Raw genomic sequence first — 16,573 nt, 5'->3', positions numbered from 1 at the left:
TCTCATCCATACATATACACATTTAAGGTACTATTCTCACCCACACATACACACATTCAAGCACCCATTCTTATCCACATATTCAAGCTTCCATTCTCACCCACCCACACAAACCCAGGCTCTCATTCTCACCCATATATACACACATTCAAGCTCCCATTCTCACCCACCCACAAACCCAGGCTCCCATTCTCAACCACACATACACACATTCGAGCTCCCATTCACCCACATATTCAAGCTTCCATTCTCACCCACATACACACCCAGGCTCCAGTTTTCACTCACACACACTCCCATTCTCATCCACACATACACATTCAAGCACGTGCACAGCTTCCGCTTTCTCCCCCAGAGCAGGAAGAACAGCTGCCTCTCCTGCTGCTACCGGACTCCTGCTATCTTCGGGCGTCCGAACTTCCTGTCGGGGGGGGGGGGGGAGCGGAAGCGCAGCGCACAACGTCCGCTTCCTCCCTCCCCCAAGCAGGAAGATCGGCGGACCATACGGCCCGACGCCCGAAGATAGCAGGAGGCCGGTGGCAGCAGGAGAGGCAGCTGATCTTCCTGCTTTGGGGGAGAAAGCAGAAGCTGTGCGCGGCGCTTCCGCTCCCCCAAACAGGAAGTTCGGCAGGCCGTTTGGTCCGAAGATAGCAGAACGGGTGGCAGCAGGAGAGGCAGCTGATCTTCCTGCATTGGGGGGAGGAAGCGGAAGCTGCCCGCGGCGCTTCCGCTCCCCACCCCCAAACAGGAAGTTCGGCGGGCCCGAAGATAGCAGGAGAACGGGTGGCAGCAGGAGAGGCAGCTGATCTTCCTGCTTTGGGGGGAGGAAGCGGAAGCTGCCCGCGGCGCTTCCGCTCCCCCCCCTCAACAGGAAGACCGGTTGGCCATACGGCCGCAGCAGCGCTTCCCCATGTGTGCCGTGATGGCGCGCGAGGCGTGGGTTCTCTTGTTCGCTGTCGCGGGGATGGGATCCCGCGACAGCCTTGCAGTTCCGGTGCCAGTTGGGTGGGCCTGGGTCTAAGTTGGGTGGGCACCTGCCCACCCAGGCCCACCCGTGGCTACGCCACTGATGCACAGGACTTAATACACTGTGATACCTCTGCTGCTTCTCTCAGCTTACTTTGTTCTTCTGGTCCAATCAGACATATTCCAGCAGGTTCCACATTTTTCTTCCTACAGTGTTCATGCTTTTCCTCCTGGCCTTAGTCCAAAATGGTATTTTATCTAGCCTCTTAGTTCCCTAGTCAGATATTTTCGCCCTTTCAAGGGTTATTTTCTTTTTCAATGGCAAGTCTAGAACTAACATCCCTGGCCTTGAGAACCAGGACGCACAGAACTGGGAATCCTGTAAACAACTCCCACAGGACTGGGGGTCCCTGACTCAGGATTCTGGAAGACTTTTCTGCTCATGCAGAGCCAGCACCACATAGCTCCATACCCTGACGCTCCCACAGAACAAGATGGAAGCAATTTTTCCTGCACTGAAAATACTTCTCCTCACTTTAGACAAGAGGCTCCCTCCAATTCTTTTTTTCTTTCTCCTTTCTTTTTTCAATATCTCGGTCTCTTCTAGGGAAAGGCCTGAGGTCCCTTTTTTCAAACCCTAAAAGGGGGTACAAATATCTACTGGTATTTTTTCCTTAGGCAATATTCAAGTAAAAGTGCTACCCCACTTAGGAGTGTGGCATGTGAAAGGATTGATTCCCCCTCTGCAAATAGACCTCTGAGGGGAACTGTCCCTGTGAACCAACAACACACGGAAGTAAAACACCTCTTTTATTGTTACAGCAACCAGGAATGTTTTAAGAAGCTATGCATAAAAGGTTAGACACATATACAAATGCATCCATAAACAGGACGAACCAATTTTACAGAAATAGTCTGCCTTTAGATTGATAAACCATGGATGATGTATATGTTTTTATTTGCTAGTACCGAGGTCTGGCATTCCTTTAAATTATCAGTGAGGTTATCACTATATTAATCACTGGGCCCAATAATACACATGCATTGACAAATACAGTTGTCCTCTGGCCCTCATAAGAACATAAGAAATTGCCATGCTGGGTCAGACCAAGGGTCCATCAAGCCCAGCATCCTGTTTCCAACAGAGGCCAAAACCAGGCCACAAGAACCTGGCAATTACCCAAACACTAAGAAGATCCCATGCTACTGATGCAATTAATAGCAGTGGCTATTCCCTAAGTAAAATTGATTAATAGCCATTAATGGACTTCTCCTCCAAGAACTTATCCAAACCTTTTTTGAACCCAGCTACACTAACTGCACTAACCACAACCTCTGGCAACAAATTCCAGAGCTTAATTGTGCGTTGAATGAAAAAGAATTTTCTCCAATTAGTCTTAAATGTGCTACTTACTAACTTCATGGAGTGCCTCCTAATCCTTCTATTATTCGAAAGTGTAAATAACTGATTCACATCTACTCTAGAGGCATTATGACATTTTCCATTCTATTAACCATTCCCTTCCTAATAATTCCTAACATTCTGTTTGCTTTTTTGACTGCTGCAGCACACTGAGCCGACGATTTTAAAGTATTATCCACTATGATGCCTAGATCTTTTTCCTGGGTGGTAGCTCCTAATATGGAACCTAACATCGTGTAACTACAGCAAGGGTTATTTTTCCCTATATGCAACACCATGCACTTGTCCACATTAAATTTCATCTGCCATTTGGATGCCCAATCTTCAAGTCTATAGATTAGGAGCCAAGTGGTATGCTTTTGGCCTTCTGAGAGTGATAGATAATAGTGAAACACAATACTGGGCTTGGTGTAATGCTTGCCTTGCAGCCTTTTCATAGATAAGGTTGCTGCTGTTTGAGTCCTGAGAGTTACTTCTGTTATGGCATGGTAAGGTTCTATTTATTTAGTCATTTGCAGAGTTCATGTTACTTCACAAAGTGTTTGGCAGTGAAGTTTTACTGTCACTAAGGAGATACCAGAATCTAAATGCTGGGCTTGATGGGACCCTTGGTCTGACCTAGTATGGCAACTTCTTATGTTCATAACAATTGAAACCAAGCAACTGTCAAACCCATTACAAAAATTACTGCTAATAACATTTTTACAGGGTGAGCAGCATTCTTGATAATTCATACAATGCTGCTTGAATGTGCTTTGCTTTTGGACTTGGCCAAAGAAGCAGTCCTTCCCTTTTTTCTTAATTTCTGTATATCAGTACCCTGGGTTTAAAAGTAAGGGCCCAGCAGTGACTGTCTAAATTCAATTTCTCTTTTTTCCTCCTGCCAATGTGGAGAGCGAATCTGCAGTTGTGTCAAAATCATGTAAACTAATTAGTTAAAGGTAGTAATATCCCCATGACTTCTATTAGGGATAGTATTGCGGCTCCAGGCTGGTTACCTCCCATGCATCCTTTTCTTCATTTCCAACTCTAGCCTTTAGGGATCCACAGTGTTTAGTCCATGCCTTTTTGAATTTGTTTACTATTTTTGTTTTCACCACCTCTTCCGGAAGGTCATTCCAAGCATCTATCACCCTCTCCATGAAGAAATATTTCCTGACATTGGTTCTGAATCGTCCCCCCTGGGGTTTCATGTCATGGCCCCTAGATCTACTCTTTGCTTTCCAACAGTAAAGGTTCAAGGAACGTGAATCATTAAAACCTTTCAGGTATCTGAAGGTCTGTATCATATCCCCCCCTGCACCTCCACTCTTCCAGGGTATACTTATTCAGATCCTTCAGCCTCTCCTCATAAATCTTCCGACCACAGACCCCACATCATTTTGGTCATTCTTCTTTGGACTGCCTCCATCCTGTCTCTATCCTTTTTGAGATACGGGCTCCAGAACTAAAGACATCACTCAAGGTGAAACCTCACCAAGGACCTGTACAAGGAAATTATCACCTCCTTTTTCTTACTGGTTATTCCTCTCTCTCGGGCCGATTCAGTATGTAGGCGAGGCTGTTCCTTTGGATCCGACCACAGCGCTATTGGGGAAACCTATAGAGAGCTTATCTATGCATTCACAAAGATTTAGTCAACAAGTTTATATAGTAGCCCGAATAGCCTTGGCTTGTAATTGGAAGAGTCCTAATCTCCCATTAATGGAATTACTTTTCCGCCGCTTAAACAAATTGCAAATCCTGGAACATATTTCAGGTACTCATCATCATCGACTGCCTACCTTCCAGGCAGTTTGGGCTCCTTTTAATTCCTGGTACCAGACTCATATTGCTTCATAATGCTGTGTTCTCTTGAGCCCCTTGTCATTCATGATTGATATTGCTGTCAGGTCATACACCAGTCTCAATGTACTCTTAGGTTTTATTTTCTCTTTGCTATGATCTCGACACTTACCGTCACACACCACAATTTTCTCTCATGACTTTTCCATATCCTCATACTTGATATCCCTGATATTTAATATAGTATGATTGCTGTCTTAAACGGGCACTTGACACTGTACATGCCATTCATAATATTTGTAAATATAATAGCAGGTTTGGACTGGGGGGGAGGAGGGAGGGGGTGGGGACTGCAATGAAAACACACATAGAAAATGTTGGCAATAGTATTATTCTGTTTATTCTGTTTGTACCTTGTTATTATTGTTTGCAAACTTGCCAATAAAAGTTTTAAATACAAAAAAAACCTCATAAAAATTGTTAAAAATTGTCCAAATATCAATACAATATTTCAAAACAGCAGACACATCACATAATACCCAATAATTAAAATGGCAGTCAATCAAGAAAAATAAACTTAAAAAGCCTCCTTTACTTACCCTCTCCAGCAACTCTCCTACTCCTTTCCCTTGCAGGCCCATACACTCACCAGAAGCAGCAAGGGCTGCTGAAGCTCTGTCCTCACAGTCCTCTTCTTTAGGGCCCACAACCAGTCACAACCAGCCTCTGTCTCACACAGACCAGTCACCTCCCTAACTATTATCTCTTCCTCACACACACCCACCAGTCACTTCCCTGACCAGTCTCTGTCTCTTTCTCTCTCTCTCTCTCACACACACACACACACACACACACCAGTCACCTCCCTGACCGGTCTCTGTCTCTCTCACACAGACACCAGTCACCTTGCTGACCAGTCTCTGTCTCTCTCACACACATGCTCTGTCACTTACATACAAGCTCTCAATCATACACAAATGCTCTTGCTCCCATTCCACCACAAACCACAAAGCTGCCACTCACACACCCAGGCACCTATTTTACCACACACACGAAGCTGCCACTCAAGCACCCAGGCACCCATTCTACTACACAAACGAAGCTGCCACTCACCACCCAGGCACCCATTCTACCACACACACACACACGAAGCTGCCACTCATGCACCCATTGTACCACACAAACACAAGCTCTCACTCATGCACCCAGGCACCCATTCTACCACACACACACACAAGCTCACATGGAGCCTCTTCTCATTGTTTGGCCCAATAAGCCTGGCCTCCGCTTATCAGCCGCCGCTGGCCTGACCTCCAGTGGTGCGCAGGGTCTCTCTGCTCTTAGGCCCTGCTGGCCTGGCTTCCGGTGCGGCGCACAGGTCTCTCCACTCTTCAGCTGCCGGCGGCCTGGCCTCTGGTGGTGGCGCGCAGCGTCTCTCCATTCTTTGGCCTTGCCAGCCTGGCCTCTGGCAGTGGCGCACAGCATCTCTCCATTCTTCGGCCCCGCCGGCAGCGCACAGATCTCACCACTCTTCAGCCCCACCCCTGGGGAGAAGGGAAGCACGAGGGAGGCACTGGGACACCGGGAGCTGCGACACACTTGCCAGTGCTTGGCAACACACTGGTGTGTCACGACACACCGGTTGAGAATCGCTGCCGTAGAGGAAAGACATGATGGGGAGATATGATAGAGGCATTTAAATGACTCCAAGGTTTCCATGCACAGGAGGTGGGTCTCTTTCAAAACAAAGGAGCCTCTAAATTGAGGGGGCCATGAAATAAGGGTGAAAGTGGGTAAACTCAGGAAATATGTCTTTAAAGAGAGGGAAGTGGATGCATGAAATAACCTACTTGTGGAGGTTCTGAAAACATGGACAGTATCTGAAGTAAAGAAAACATGAGATAAGCACAGCAGATCTCTGAGGGAGTGGTAGGGATTTTAAAACTAAGTTAGTGGATGGGCAGACTAGTAGGTCATCTGATCTTTTTCTGCTATCTTTTTCTGCTATCACGCTTCGATGCTTCCATGTTTCTATGGAGTGGGCTCAAGCCCTTACAAAGTTGTATTTGCTTTTTGTTTCTTTTGTTCCACATTGGCATGACAATATGGTGACAAACTACACCAATTTCCAATTGATTAGCACAATATATTTATTTTTGTTATACCTGGGCAGAATTGACCTTAGAGGGGTTTGTCAAGGCTAAACATGATATTTATTTATTCCAACTTCTATTTCGCTGATCCAGAAATCTCAGCAGAGTACATAAAACATACGAAATAAAATCAATACAATAACATAATACTAAGCACCACTAGCAATTAAAGAGCAAAAGCTACCGGAAACCTGAAAGGTAAGAGGTGGAAGGGAATCATATCAGTCAGGGAAGGCCAGGGTAAACAAATAAGATTTTAGCAGATTCCTGAAATGAAGCAGGTCCTTTTCTACTCTTATATCCAGTGGAAGACAATTTCATAGGACTAGGCCTGCAATAGAACAAATGCGCTTGCGAGACTCCGACAGCCGTACTTGTTTGAGAGAGGGGATTTCTAGTAAATGCTGGGCGGCAGAGCGAAGACTATGGGCAAGCTGGTATATCCAGACAGAGGAAGATAAGCAAGGTGGGGCTAACCCATAAAGGGCCTTAAAGATCCAGGTGAGTTTTGAATTGTGAGTACCATATGATGAACAACCAATGCAACTCAGAGAGAACTGGAAAAATGATTATGTAGAAAGGCGCCAGAAATTATATGAGCTGCAGAATTTTGGATTAGTTTAAGGGCATGAAGATGAGAATTGGGTAGACCCAAGAACAGACTATTATAGTAATCCAGGGGTGAGAAGATTAGGTGTTGAATGATGGTGCAAAAATCAGACTAACAGAGAAGTGGTTTCAACTTGATGGAAGCTTGTAATATGAAGATTGAACCAGGGACCCAATATGTGCCACAGAGATAAGGAGGAATTGATGAGAACCCCCAAATCTTGTGCCTTCAATAGAATAGGGATAGTATAGCCTTCAAATAAGAAGTTTCAGAGGGCATCTAAAAAAGGGAAGTGGGAAAGAAGCATGATTTCTGTTTTCCTGATGTTAAGGGACAGCATATTGTCGGTCATCCAGTCCTTGATTTTTGTCATGCAGGTGGCTAGCTTATCTGTCGCCGATGTGACTTTTGGAAGAATGGAAATAAAAAACATATGTCATCTGCATCCAAATTAAAAGACACACCTAGATCGGATAGAACTGTGCAGAGAGGAGGTTAGGGCTGTTCAGCTTGGAGAAGAGATGGCTGAGGGGGGATATGATAGAGGTCTTTAAAATCATGAGAGGTCTTGAACGAATAGATGTGAATCAGTTATTTACACTTTCGAATAATAGAAGGACTAGGGGGCACTCCATGAAGTTAGTAAGTAGCACATTTAAGACTAATTGGAGAAAATTCTTTTTCAATCAACGCACAATTAAGCTCTGGAATTTGTTGCCAGAGGATGTGGTTAGTGCAGTTACTATAGCTGGGTTTAAAAAAGGATTGGATAAGTTCTTGGAGGAAAAGTCCATTAACTGCTATTAATCAAGTTGTCTTAGGGAATGGCCTCTGGCAACAGTAGCATGGGATCTTCTTGGTGTTTGGGTACTTGCCAGGTTCTTGTGGCCTGGTTTGGCCTCTGTTGGAAATAGGATGCTGGGCTTGATGGACCCTTGGTCTGTCCCAGCATGGCAATTTCTTATGTTCTTAAGTGGTATGATTCGAAAGAAGAATCATCATTGACCATTTGGAAAAATCAATTAGAAAGGAAAGAGGTAAATCAGGAGTGAACGATGGAGGAAATGCCCAGTGACTTCAGACAGTCCAGCAAAAGAGTATGATTAAAAGTAACAAAAGCTGATGATATGTCTAAAGAATGAGGTAATAACTAATATCAGAGTCAAAACCCTGCGGAATATTATTGAACCTGGAAAGTAAAAGGAATTCCGTATTATATCATGCTTGAAAGCCAAACTGATTATTATGGAAGAAATTATTCTCTAAATAGTCCTGCAACTGGGGAAGGACAACTTTCTCTAATATTTTAGTGAGAAGTGGTAGGGAGGAAATTGGCCAATAGTTAGAGAGTTCTAGAAAATCCAGGCTGGCTTTTTTCAGTTTGTTATTCTGTAGTAAGAGGCGGATCACAACTGTTTTTAACAAAAAAGGCACCATACCTTCGAGAAGAGATGCTTTCACAAGCTTGGTGATAAAAGGTCTCACCTCAGGGCCCAACACTTTTATCAAGGCTGAGGAGCATGAGTTGAATGCACAAAAATTATAATTCAAATTTATTTATTTTATTTTATTTGTTTTTATATACCGACATTCAACACATGTTATCACATCGGTTTACATAGAACAAGTTGAAAAAAGTTACAATGCAACAGGGAGTGGTAAACGGGCGAGTAAAACAGGGGGAGAGAGATTTAACTGATAGATAAAGCAAATAAAAAAAAATATAAGAAGCTAATAAATCAGGTAATGAAAAACTTGAAAGGGGGTTTCTCTTATGTTCATTTAGGTTTGTGAAGGATAAGCATTCTGTGTTATTTTATTAATATAGGATTGATGTAGGAGTGCGTTGGATGGATAGGGGTGGATTGGAGATTGGGTATATTGTGGAGATGATGGGTTGGTGAGTGTAGTAGAGGGTTAGAGGGCGAGTGAAAAGGAAGGAGGATAAGATAGGGGGTGGGTGAGGGGTGGGTATGAGTGCGTTGAGTGGTGATTGTTTTCAAGATATTGTAAAAGCTTTTTGGAAGAGCCATGTTTTTAGTTTCTTTTTGAAAGTTTGTGATATTGGTTCATGTCTTAGGTCGGTGGGGAGGGTGTTCCATAGGGGAACAATATAATATAATAATATAGCAGACGTCTCAGAACATGAGGCAGCTGCAAAATCCTGCCAGTCAAGGTTTGAGAGAGCAAGAGAAAATGAGAACCCAGAAGTAATTGCAGCGAAGGTGTTAACTATCTGAGCAGTTTTATTATTAAAATATTCACAAATGTTTCACATGACAGATACAAAGCTCCCCAGGGAGGACACAGCGGAGGGGCAGTAAGTGAATGGACTATCCTGAATAGTTTGAGAGGCTGTGAAGCAGCTTTAGAGTTCCTAACAGTATACCAGGCATGTTTTGCTTGTTTCAAGTGGTTTTTTTTCACTCCTGGTGTCTAGACTAATAGTCCAAGAGGTTAGGATCAGTTTTCTCCTTTTGCCAGTTGCATGCTGCGGACCTAAGCACAAGTTTTAAGGACCTCAAATCAGAGGTGTACCAAGGGGCTGTGTGGTTTTGATGAATAACCAGAGGTTTCATAGGACCTAATGTATTTAGGGCAGAATGGAGAGAGGACTGCCAATGACTGGAAAGTCCCTTGACATCGTGTACAGGGGTATCAACAAGAGAAGGAAGCCATTGAGAGCGCAATTGAAAGACATCAATCTGTGGCCAACGTAGAATCCTATGAGGGGCAGTAGTCCTGTGAAAAGTGGTAGCTGAACGACTTATTGTGCAATGAATCAAAGAATGATCAGTCCAAGGAATACTGCTGCCAGAAGCATGACAAGCGTTCAAAGATGCAGTAAATCCAGAGTTTGACCCTGTTCATGGGTGGGAATGTGAATCAGCTGATACCACCCTAAAGACTCCAAAACAGTCAAAAAAATCCTTAAAGACATTGGATGGGGATGGGGGATATCTACCTGAATATTGAAGTCTCCTAGAATCACAGCATTCCTAGTGTCTGCTTTGATAGATAAGAGACCAGGACTGGCAGGCAGAACACCAGGTGGAGGATAGACTAAGCAGAGACCCCAATTATGAGGAGAGGTTAGGTAACGCAGTTCTAATGGAACAATTTCCTCTATTTGGAGTAAGGATAGTTGCAGAGAGGATCTGGCAATATTAAGGCTAAAGCAATATCAATGGCCAGTTTAAGGTGCATCTCCCTTGAGGAAATGTGAAAGGCTGAAATGTGACGTTCAGTCCATACATTCAAATCACATTACTATCTGGACATGGGCTCCCATTGGGATGGAAGGTTTGAAATAAATGCCTTCCATAGACTTTTCAAGGGGGCCTATTTGATGGGTTTGAATTTTCTTCCCTTTTGTTAAAAAAAGAAAAAATTCCATCCTTGCTTCTGGTTTCTCTATTTTTTTTTTTGCTGAAGGCAACCCTTAGCCCGCGAGTTCCACGTGTGTGACTCAGTGAACTGCATGTCTTCAGAGAAAGCAAAAGTGCTTATCTGTAATAGGTGGTCTCTGAAGACAACAGTTCACCAGTCAAACAAGGCCTCCTTCCTTGCCTTGGAAGATGCTCTCTCCCTTAAACAGTATATCTTGGCTGAACAAGACCTGAAAGAAGCAGCAGAGCCATCACAGCGCAGGAAGTCCTGTGGCATGTTCAGAAAAGATGTCTAATGTTTTCCAGAAAGCTCTGGACACCATACACAGTCACGTGGCTCATTTTTATGACTGTTTACTGGTTGTCTTCAGATAAAATCTGCTGCAGGTAAGCAACTTTGCTTTATCAAACAATATATTTTGGCAGTGTTTTTATCTTTAAATAGAAAGAAAGCATAGGTCAGATGATAGTTAAACATATATTTACTTCTATTATAAGAGTCTTGGATTTATAAGTTCACTATTCTTAAATTTTTGAAAGTTAAATTACAGTTCTAATACTAATATAAGCAATATGGTCTACAACATTATTCCAGCACAGTAAGCGCACTGTAACTTTGCAGAGTCAGAGAAGAAAACTAATAAGTCACATGCCAATATAAACCTCAGTAAGAAGCCTTCCTCCTGCCACTCACAAAGCACAAAAGAATATGCAGGACATACTTGATGGTATGATCCCAGATCTTGACAGTCCAGTCAGAACTGCAGGAAATAAAGATTTTGCTGTGGAAGGGGTTCCAGCGTACTGCGTCTACAGTCATATTATGAGCATTATAGGTCTCCAGAAAATGACTCGAATAAGCTTTGGAGCACTGCAAAGGAACACAGGCATTAGTAATTCAGTAACTGCAATCACATTCCTCTTAATAATTAGCGGGCAAGACATCACTATTAGTTTTAGGATTACCATGGATACCTGTAATCAGATGTTGACTTGCAAGATATGATCTTGAACAGTACTAACATTTAGAGTATGTCAGCAATCTGATCTATAGTACTCTGGATTTTCTGGAAGATGCTGCAGCAATCCACTGTGGTGACATAAATAACCATGGCATATCTACAGGATGCTACAGATTGCCGGCATGTGAAACACAGTTGGCACTATACCGTGCATTTTAGCTGGTTTCCTATGAGCAGTAAAATGTTCTGCTACTTGTAAAATGGAAAATCAGAAATCAAACCACCCCATAAACAAGTGGGAAAAGCTCTTCGGTTACAGTTGTTGACAAAATATCCCAAAACAAGTGCCTTTATTGATATTACATTTGTAATATCTTATCACACATTTTAAATATTTTTTTTTTTTTTGTGTGTGCCACTCTTGTTGCTTTCAGTCTTGAGAAGTTGTCTGTCCCATGCCCCTACTATCCCATGAGGTAGCCAAAGAAAATAAAAGTTTAACAAGTTTGGGACTCTGGGCTCATGCCCTGCTCCTCCTTTAAGCCCCTCTTCTTTCTGTCAATCCTCCCCCAAAGCTCATCCACCCTCCTGACCCACCCCGGTTCTTAGTGAGCAAACCCTGGTGCCAGATGGCCAATTTTATGCTTTTGCCCCCAACACATGATGGGGCAAAGGTTGGACCTCGGCTGGTTTGCTCCATTTTGAAAAATGGAAATTCCAGGCCTGGACCCTCCAAACCCCAATGGACCAACAAAGCTTGTTCAGTAAGTATCAGGAGAGGTCAGGGGTGGACTAGGACGGGGATTTGATAAAAAGGGGAGGGATTTGGAGAAGGGCGTGGCCTGTACTTGGGGGTCCCAAACTTGCTAAAAACCTTTTTTTCACTTTGGCTGCCTAATGGGGCAATGGGAGGCGGGGGAAAGGGAGGATCTCGAGACCCCTGAGGGGTTTGCTACACTGGAGGGGGAGGGAATTCCTTGGGGCCACTAGGGCCTGTTAAATAACAAAGCTAGGAGCATCGGGACATGTGTTGGAGTCCCGATACTCCCAAGGAAAGTTAGTTACAACTCCAGAGTTCTAGTTAACTTTCCTGAAAATAACTTGGCTTGCCATGTAATTTTATTTGCATTAGATTAGTTACTAATCAGCTATTAATGGCTAATAATGAGCAAGTCATTGGTCATATTCACATAATAGCAGATTTGCTGGGGAGGAGGAATACTGCTCAGTATCGCTGATGTTTATTGTGCAATAAATGCCTAACACAGCTTCGTAAATGACCCCCAATGTTTTCTATTCTGCATAGATTTAAAGCAGCAGTGCCAGATTAAGTCTGGACTTACATAGTGCCTTTTATTCAAATAGGATATCAACATTTTTTATGCTTAATATATTTTATACTTAATAAATATATTCACATTTGCCTCAAGTGAAAAGCCTTGGTACTAACTTTGCCACCAGATGTGGATAAATACTTTCAGACGGACAAAAGATGAAGGAACAATATTCTCCTTATTATTTCTAACTATAGTTGGATACATTGAGACATGGGGATACAATAGGCATCTCCAATGTCAGAAGGGAGTTCTGAATTCACATCTCAGAGCTCCTCCAGACCCAGTGGTCAAACCACAAGACCACACCTCTAAAATGAACAGTTGCCAGGTATAGACAGACAACCCTTACTACTGTAAAGGAGACGAACTGTGGAGCTTGCATTTTCCAAAGTAGTTCTGTTTTTTGTTTGTTTTAAACACAGTTCAAATTTTTTTTTTGTAATTTAATGTTTATTAAACAGAACAGATGAACTACTACACAATGAAAACATACAATGCCGTGAAACCATATAAATATTTCTGTAAGATATTACAGATAACATGTGACCACAAAATAAATGTTCATTCAAATGCTGCTGTCTTTTCATTATTATATCCCCACCCTCCACCCACCCCCCTATACCAAATCCCTGTAGTGACCAAGTATGTATACAGAATATAGGTGTATATAGGTACATATATATGTGCCGGCAAAAACGAATACCCAAAAAGAACTGAGCCAATACAAAGCTTATGGACCCCAAGAGGAAGTAAAACAGTGACAGCAGATCACCCTAGTAAACAATATTAGCCCAATCATGTCTCCGAAGGCATCTTGCTCCCCTATCCACCCACTCCCATCTTGGAATGTCGCTGCGCAGTCGGCCACCTCTGGGGGTAGGTGCTGCATTGACTGAAGGAGTTACTTCCAGGCCTGCAGCTTACAAGAAATCTATTGCCTCAGTCATCGTGATAACACAGGAAGCCACTCCGGCAATGCTGAAGCTCAAGCCAAATGGGAAAAGCCACCTGTATTTGACATTGTTCCCACGAAGCGTAGAAACAGCATCTTTGAATTCTCTGTGCTTGCATATGGTCAAAATCAATAAATCCTGGTATATTTCCACCTTGTAGCCCTTCCATAGCACAGGCCCTGATTTCCAAGCCACCGCTGAGATTTCCTCTTTCAGAGAGAAACTATGAAAGCAGGTAATTATGTCGCGTGGCTGATTATTGCACATAGCCCCCAACGCTCTGTGCACTCTTCCAGTTTCACCACAGCAGACTCCGGTGGTTCTGCATGTGAGCACAGAACTTGCGGACTTATGCTAGTGACCACTTGCTTGCAGTTAGCGAACTCAGAGCTCTCCGGTATCTCGTAGAATCTTAGGTTCGCTCTCCTGGACCTATTTTCTAGGTCTTCAATACAATTTAGTAATTCCAGATTAGTTTGCAGAAGTTTATCTTGTTATAACTTACAGCCAGCAAGCTCCAAGGCCTGGTCTTCGAATCTGCCTCCCCAGCTCAGTGATGTCAGCTTTCATCTCAGCAAGTAAGGCTTGAATTTCTGTTTTCAAGCCTGCCGTGTCTTTTTGCAGGGCCCCGAACCAGCTAATAAAATCAGCCCGGGTCTGTGCGCCATCACCCACTTTGCCCACAAATGCTCCGCTCACCTCTAGCTCCTCATGGTCGGCCTGTAGACCTCTGTCGGGGCCCTCATCCATCAGCACGGCAGCATTCGTGAATGAAAACTTTTGTAAATCCACTTTTTTTATGCGTCGCCCTACCTCCGCTGAAGAGGACTGCTGGGATGTGTAAACAGCGCAATACCACCCCGCGGGCACTCGATGGTAGGGGATTTAGTTGGGTCAAGTCGGGAGCTCCGGGCTTACATGGCCATTATGGGCAATGATGTCACTTACTCCCATAGGCCGTTTTCATTTAAATGAACATTTACTTATTATGGGATAGACATTCATAGCCATTTAGATGGATAACTGAAAAGTTATGTCTAAATAGTTTAGCTACAATATTTGGCAACTTATCCAGCTAAATTCTAGCTGGATAGCTCTATATTCAGCTGGAATTTAACTGGATTTGTCAGGGGAATTCCTGGGGCAGGCAGTATGCGCTATGGGGAGGAGCGTAGTTAGCCAGTTAGACTTGCCTATAGCGCAGCCAGAATTAGCTGTTGAACCAAACCAGTTAACTCTGGTCGCGCTGCAGGCAGGTCTAAAGTTATCCAGATATTTATTTATTTATTTATAGATTTTTTATATACCGCGGTACGTATAGTTATACATCACCTCGGTTTACAGTAAAACAATAAATTAGCAACAGGCTTTACATATAACAGGTTAAACAGAAAAAACATTTAACGGCTACAGGCTTTACAAAAAAAATAACGGGTTTCAAGGGTAAAATGCTAACTTCATTAACTATAATAACCAAAATATATTAATTTTTAAAAATTATACCTATTATATTAGTCAGATATACCTATCTGACTAACTTTTAAGATAACTGGATATATTCAGCTGCGCTCCCGCACCACTAAATATCTCAGTTAAGTTAGCCAGATAGGTGCATCCGGCTAACTTATCTAGCCGCTTAGCAGCTGAATATGGACCCCTATATTTTTACAAAGGTGCAGTCTGGAACAAAACCACATGGGCTTAGGAGGGATGGAGTTGGGTTCTACACCTCAAAGAGATCCACAGGGTAGACCGGCTGAACCTATAGTTGTGTTGGAAGTCCCTGTCTCACAGAATATCTGGTTTGTTACCTCCTAGTCCAGAGACCCTACATAGGATTCAAAGGATCGACTCAATCTATCTGTTAGGGCATTCTGTTTGCTTGCTAGACATTTGCCCCTGAAAACCATCCCTTGAGAGATGGCCCAGTCCAACATTTGGACAGTCTCCTGACACAGGAGACATGGTCCTGTGCTTTCCTGCTTGTTGATATAATACATAGCTACTTGATTGTCTGTCTAGATCAGGATCACTTTGTTGGCCAACTGATTTCTAAAAGCCTTCAGAGAATTCTGAACTGCCCTTAATTCTAGGAAGTTTATCTGATGAAGCTTTCCCTGAGTAGGCCACAGACCTTGAGTAGAGAGACCCTCTACATGGGTTCTCCACCCCAGGTTGGATGCATTTGGGGTCAGGACAATTTGGACTGGAGGAATTTGGAAAGGTATGACTCTGGTCAGAATGGAATTGTTCTACCACCAGGTCAGAGAATCCTTGAACAGCTGCATGATCCCAAAGGTCCTGATTAGCCTGGAACCGCTGTGAAGTAAGGGGCTCCTCATATGGAGAAGTGCCAAGGGAGTAATAGGAACTGTTGATGTCATTAGGCCCAAAAACCTCAACAATCCTCTCCATTATGGATCTCAGTGTGATAGTCCTCTGTTGTGGAAGGAAAGGACTTGCTTGAGTTGTGTCTAGCAGTGCTCCAGTAAGCTTCAATTGGGATGATGTGCTCAAATGGGACTTGTGGTAATTTATGATGAACTCTAGTAACTACAACATCAGGAAGATTTTGGACATCTGTTTTATGGTACTCACCTGAGATGTTATCTTGACCAGCCAATTGTCCAGTTAGGGGAACATATACACCCCCAGTTTCCATAGATGAGCTGCCACTATGACCAGGTATTTGGTAAAGACATATGGGGAAGATGCTAGGCTGAAAGGCAGCATGTGATACTGAAGATGACAATCCTTTACTATGAATATGAGATATTTTCTGTGATCTGGAAATATCTCTATGTAAGTGTAAGCATCCTTGAGATTGAGACTGCATAACAGTCCCCTTTTTGCAGAATAGGAATTAAGGTACCCAGGGAAACCATCCTAACCTTTTCTCTTTTTAGAAAAATATTCAAGGCCCTTATGTCTAGGATGGGACAGAGTCCTTTTTTCTTTGGAATCAGGAAGCATCTAGAGTAAAATTTCTACCCTC

At 43.3% G+C, this 16,573-nt stretch overlaps 1 protein-coding gene across 1 annotated transcript in view; it reads right to left on the bottom strand.

The window, feature by feature from the left end:
* The window catches only part of DNAI1 (dynein axonemal intermediate chain 1), a 730,814-nt gene that overhangs the window by 247,303 nt on the left and 466,938 nt on the right, over positions 1-16,573 (bottom strand). Inside the window, exon 17 of the mRNA XM_029581328.1 lies at positions 11,049-11,197. Within this exon, the coding sequence (XP_029437188.1) occupies positions 11,049-11,197 (149 nt within the window). The remainder of the gene's footprint in view (positions 1-11,048; positions 11,198-16,573) is intronic.

The sequence above is a fragment of the Rhinatrema bivittatum genome, chromosome 1, assembly GCF_901001135.1.
Source record: "Rhinatrema bivittatum chromosome 1, aRhiBiv1.1, whole genome shotgun sequence".
In the NCBI taxonomy this organism is placed as follows: Eukaryota; Metazoa; Chordata; class Amphibia; order Gymnophiona; family Rhinatrematidae; genus Rhinatrema; species Rhinatrema bivittatum.
Note: the sequence above shows the minus strand (reverse complement) of the source record. Positions and strands in the feature narration are given on the sequence as shown.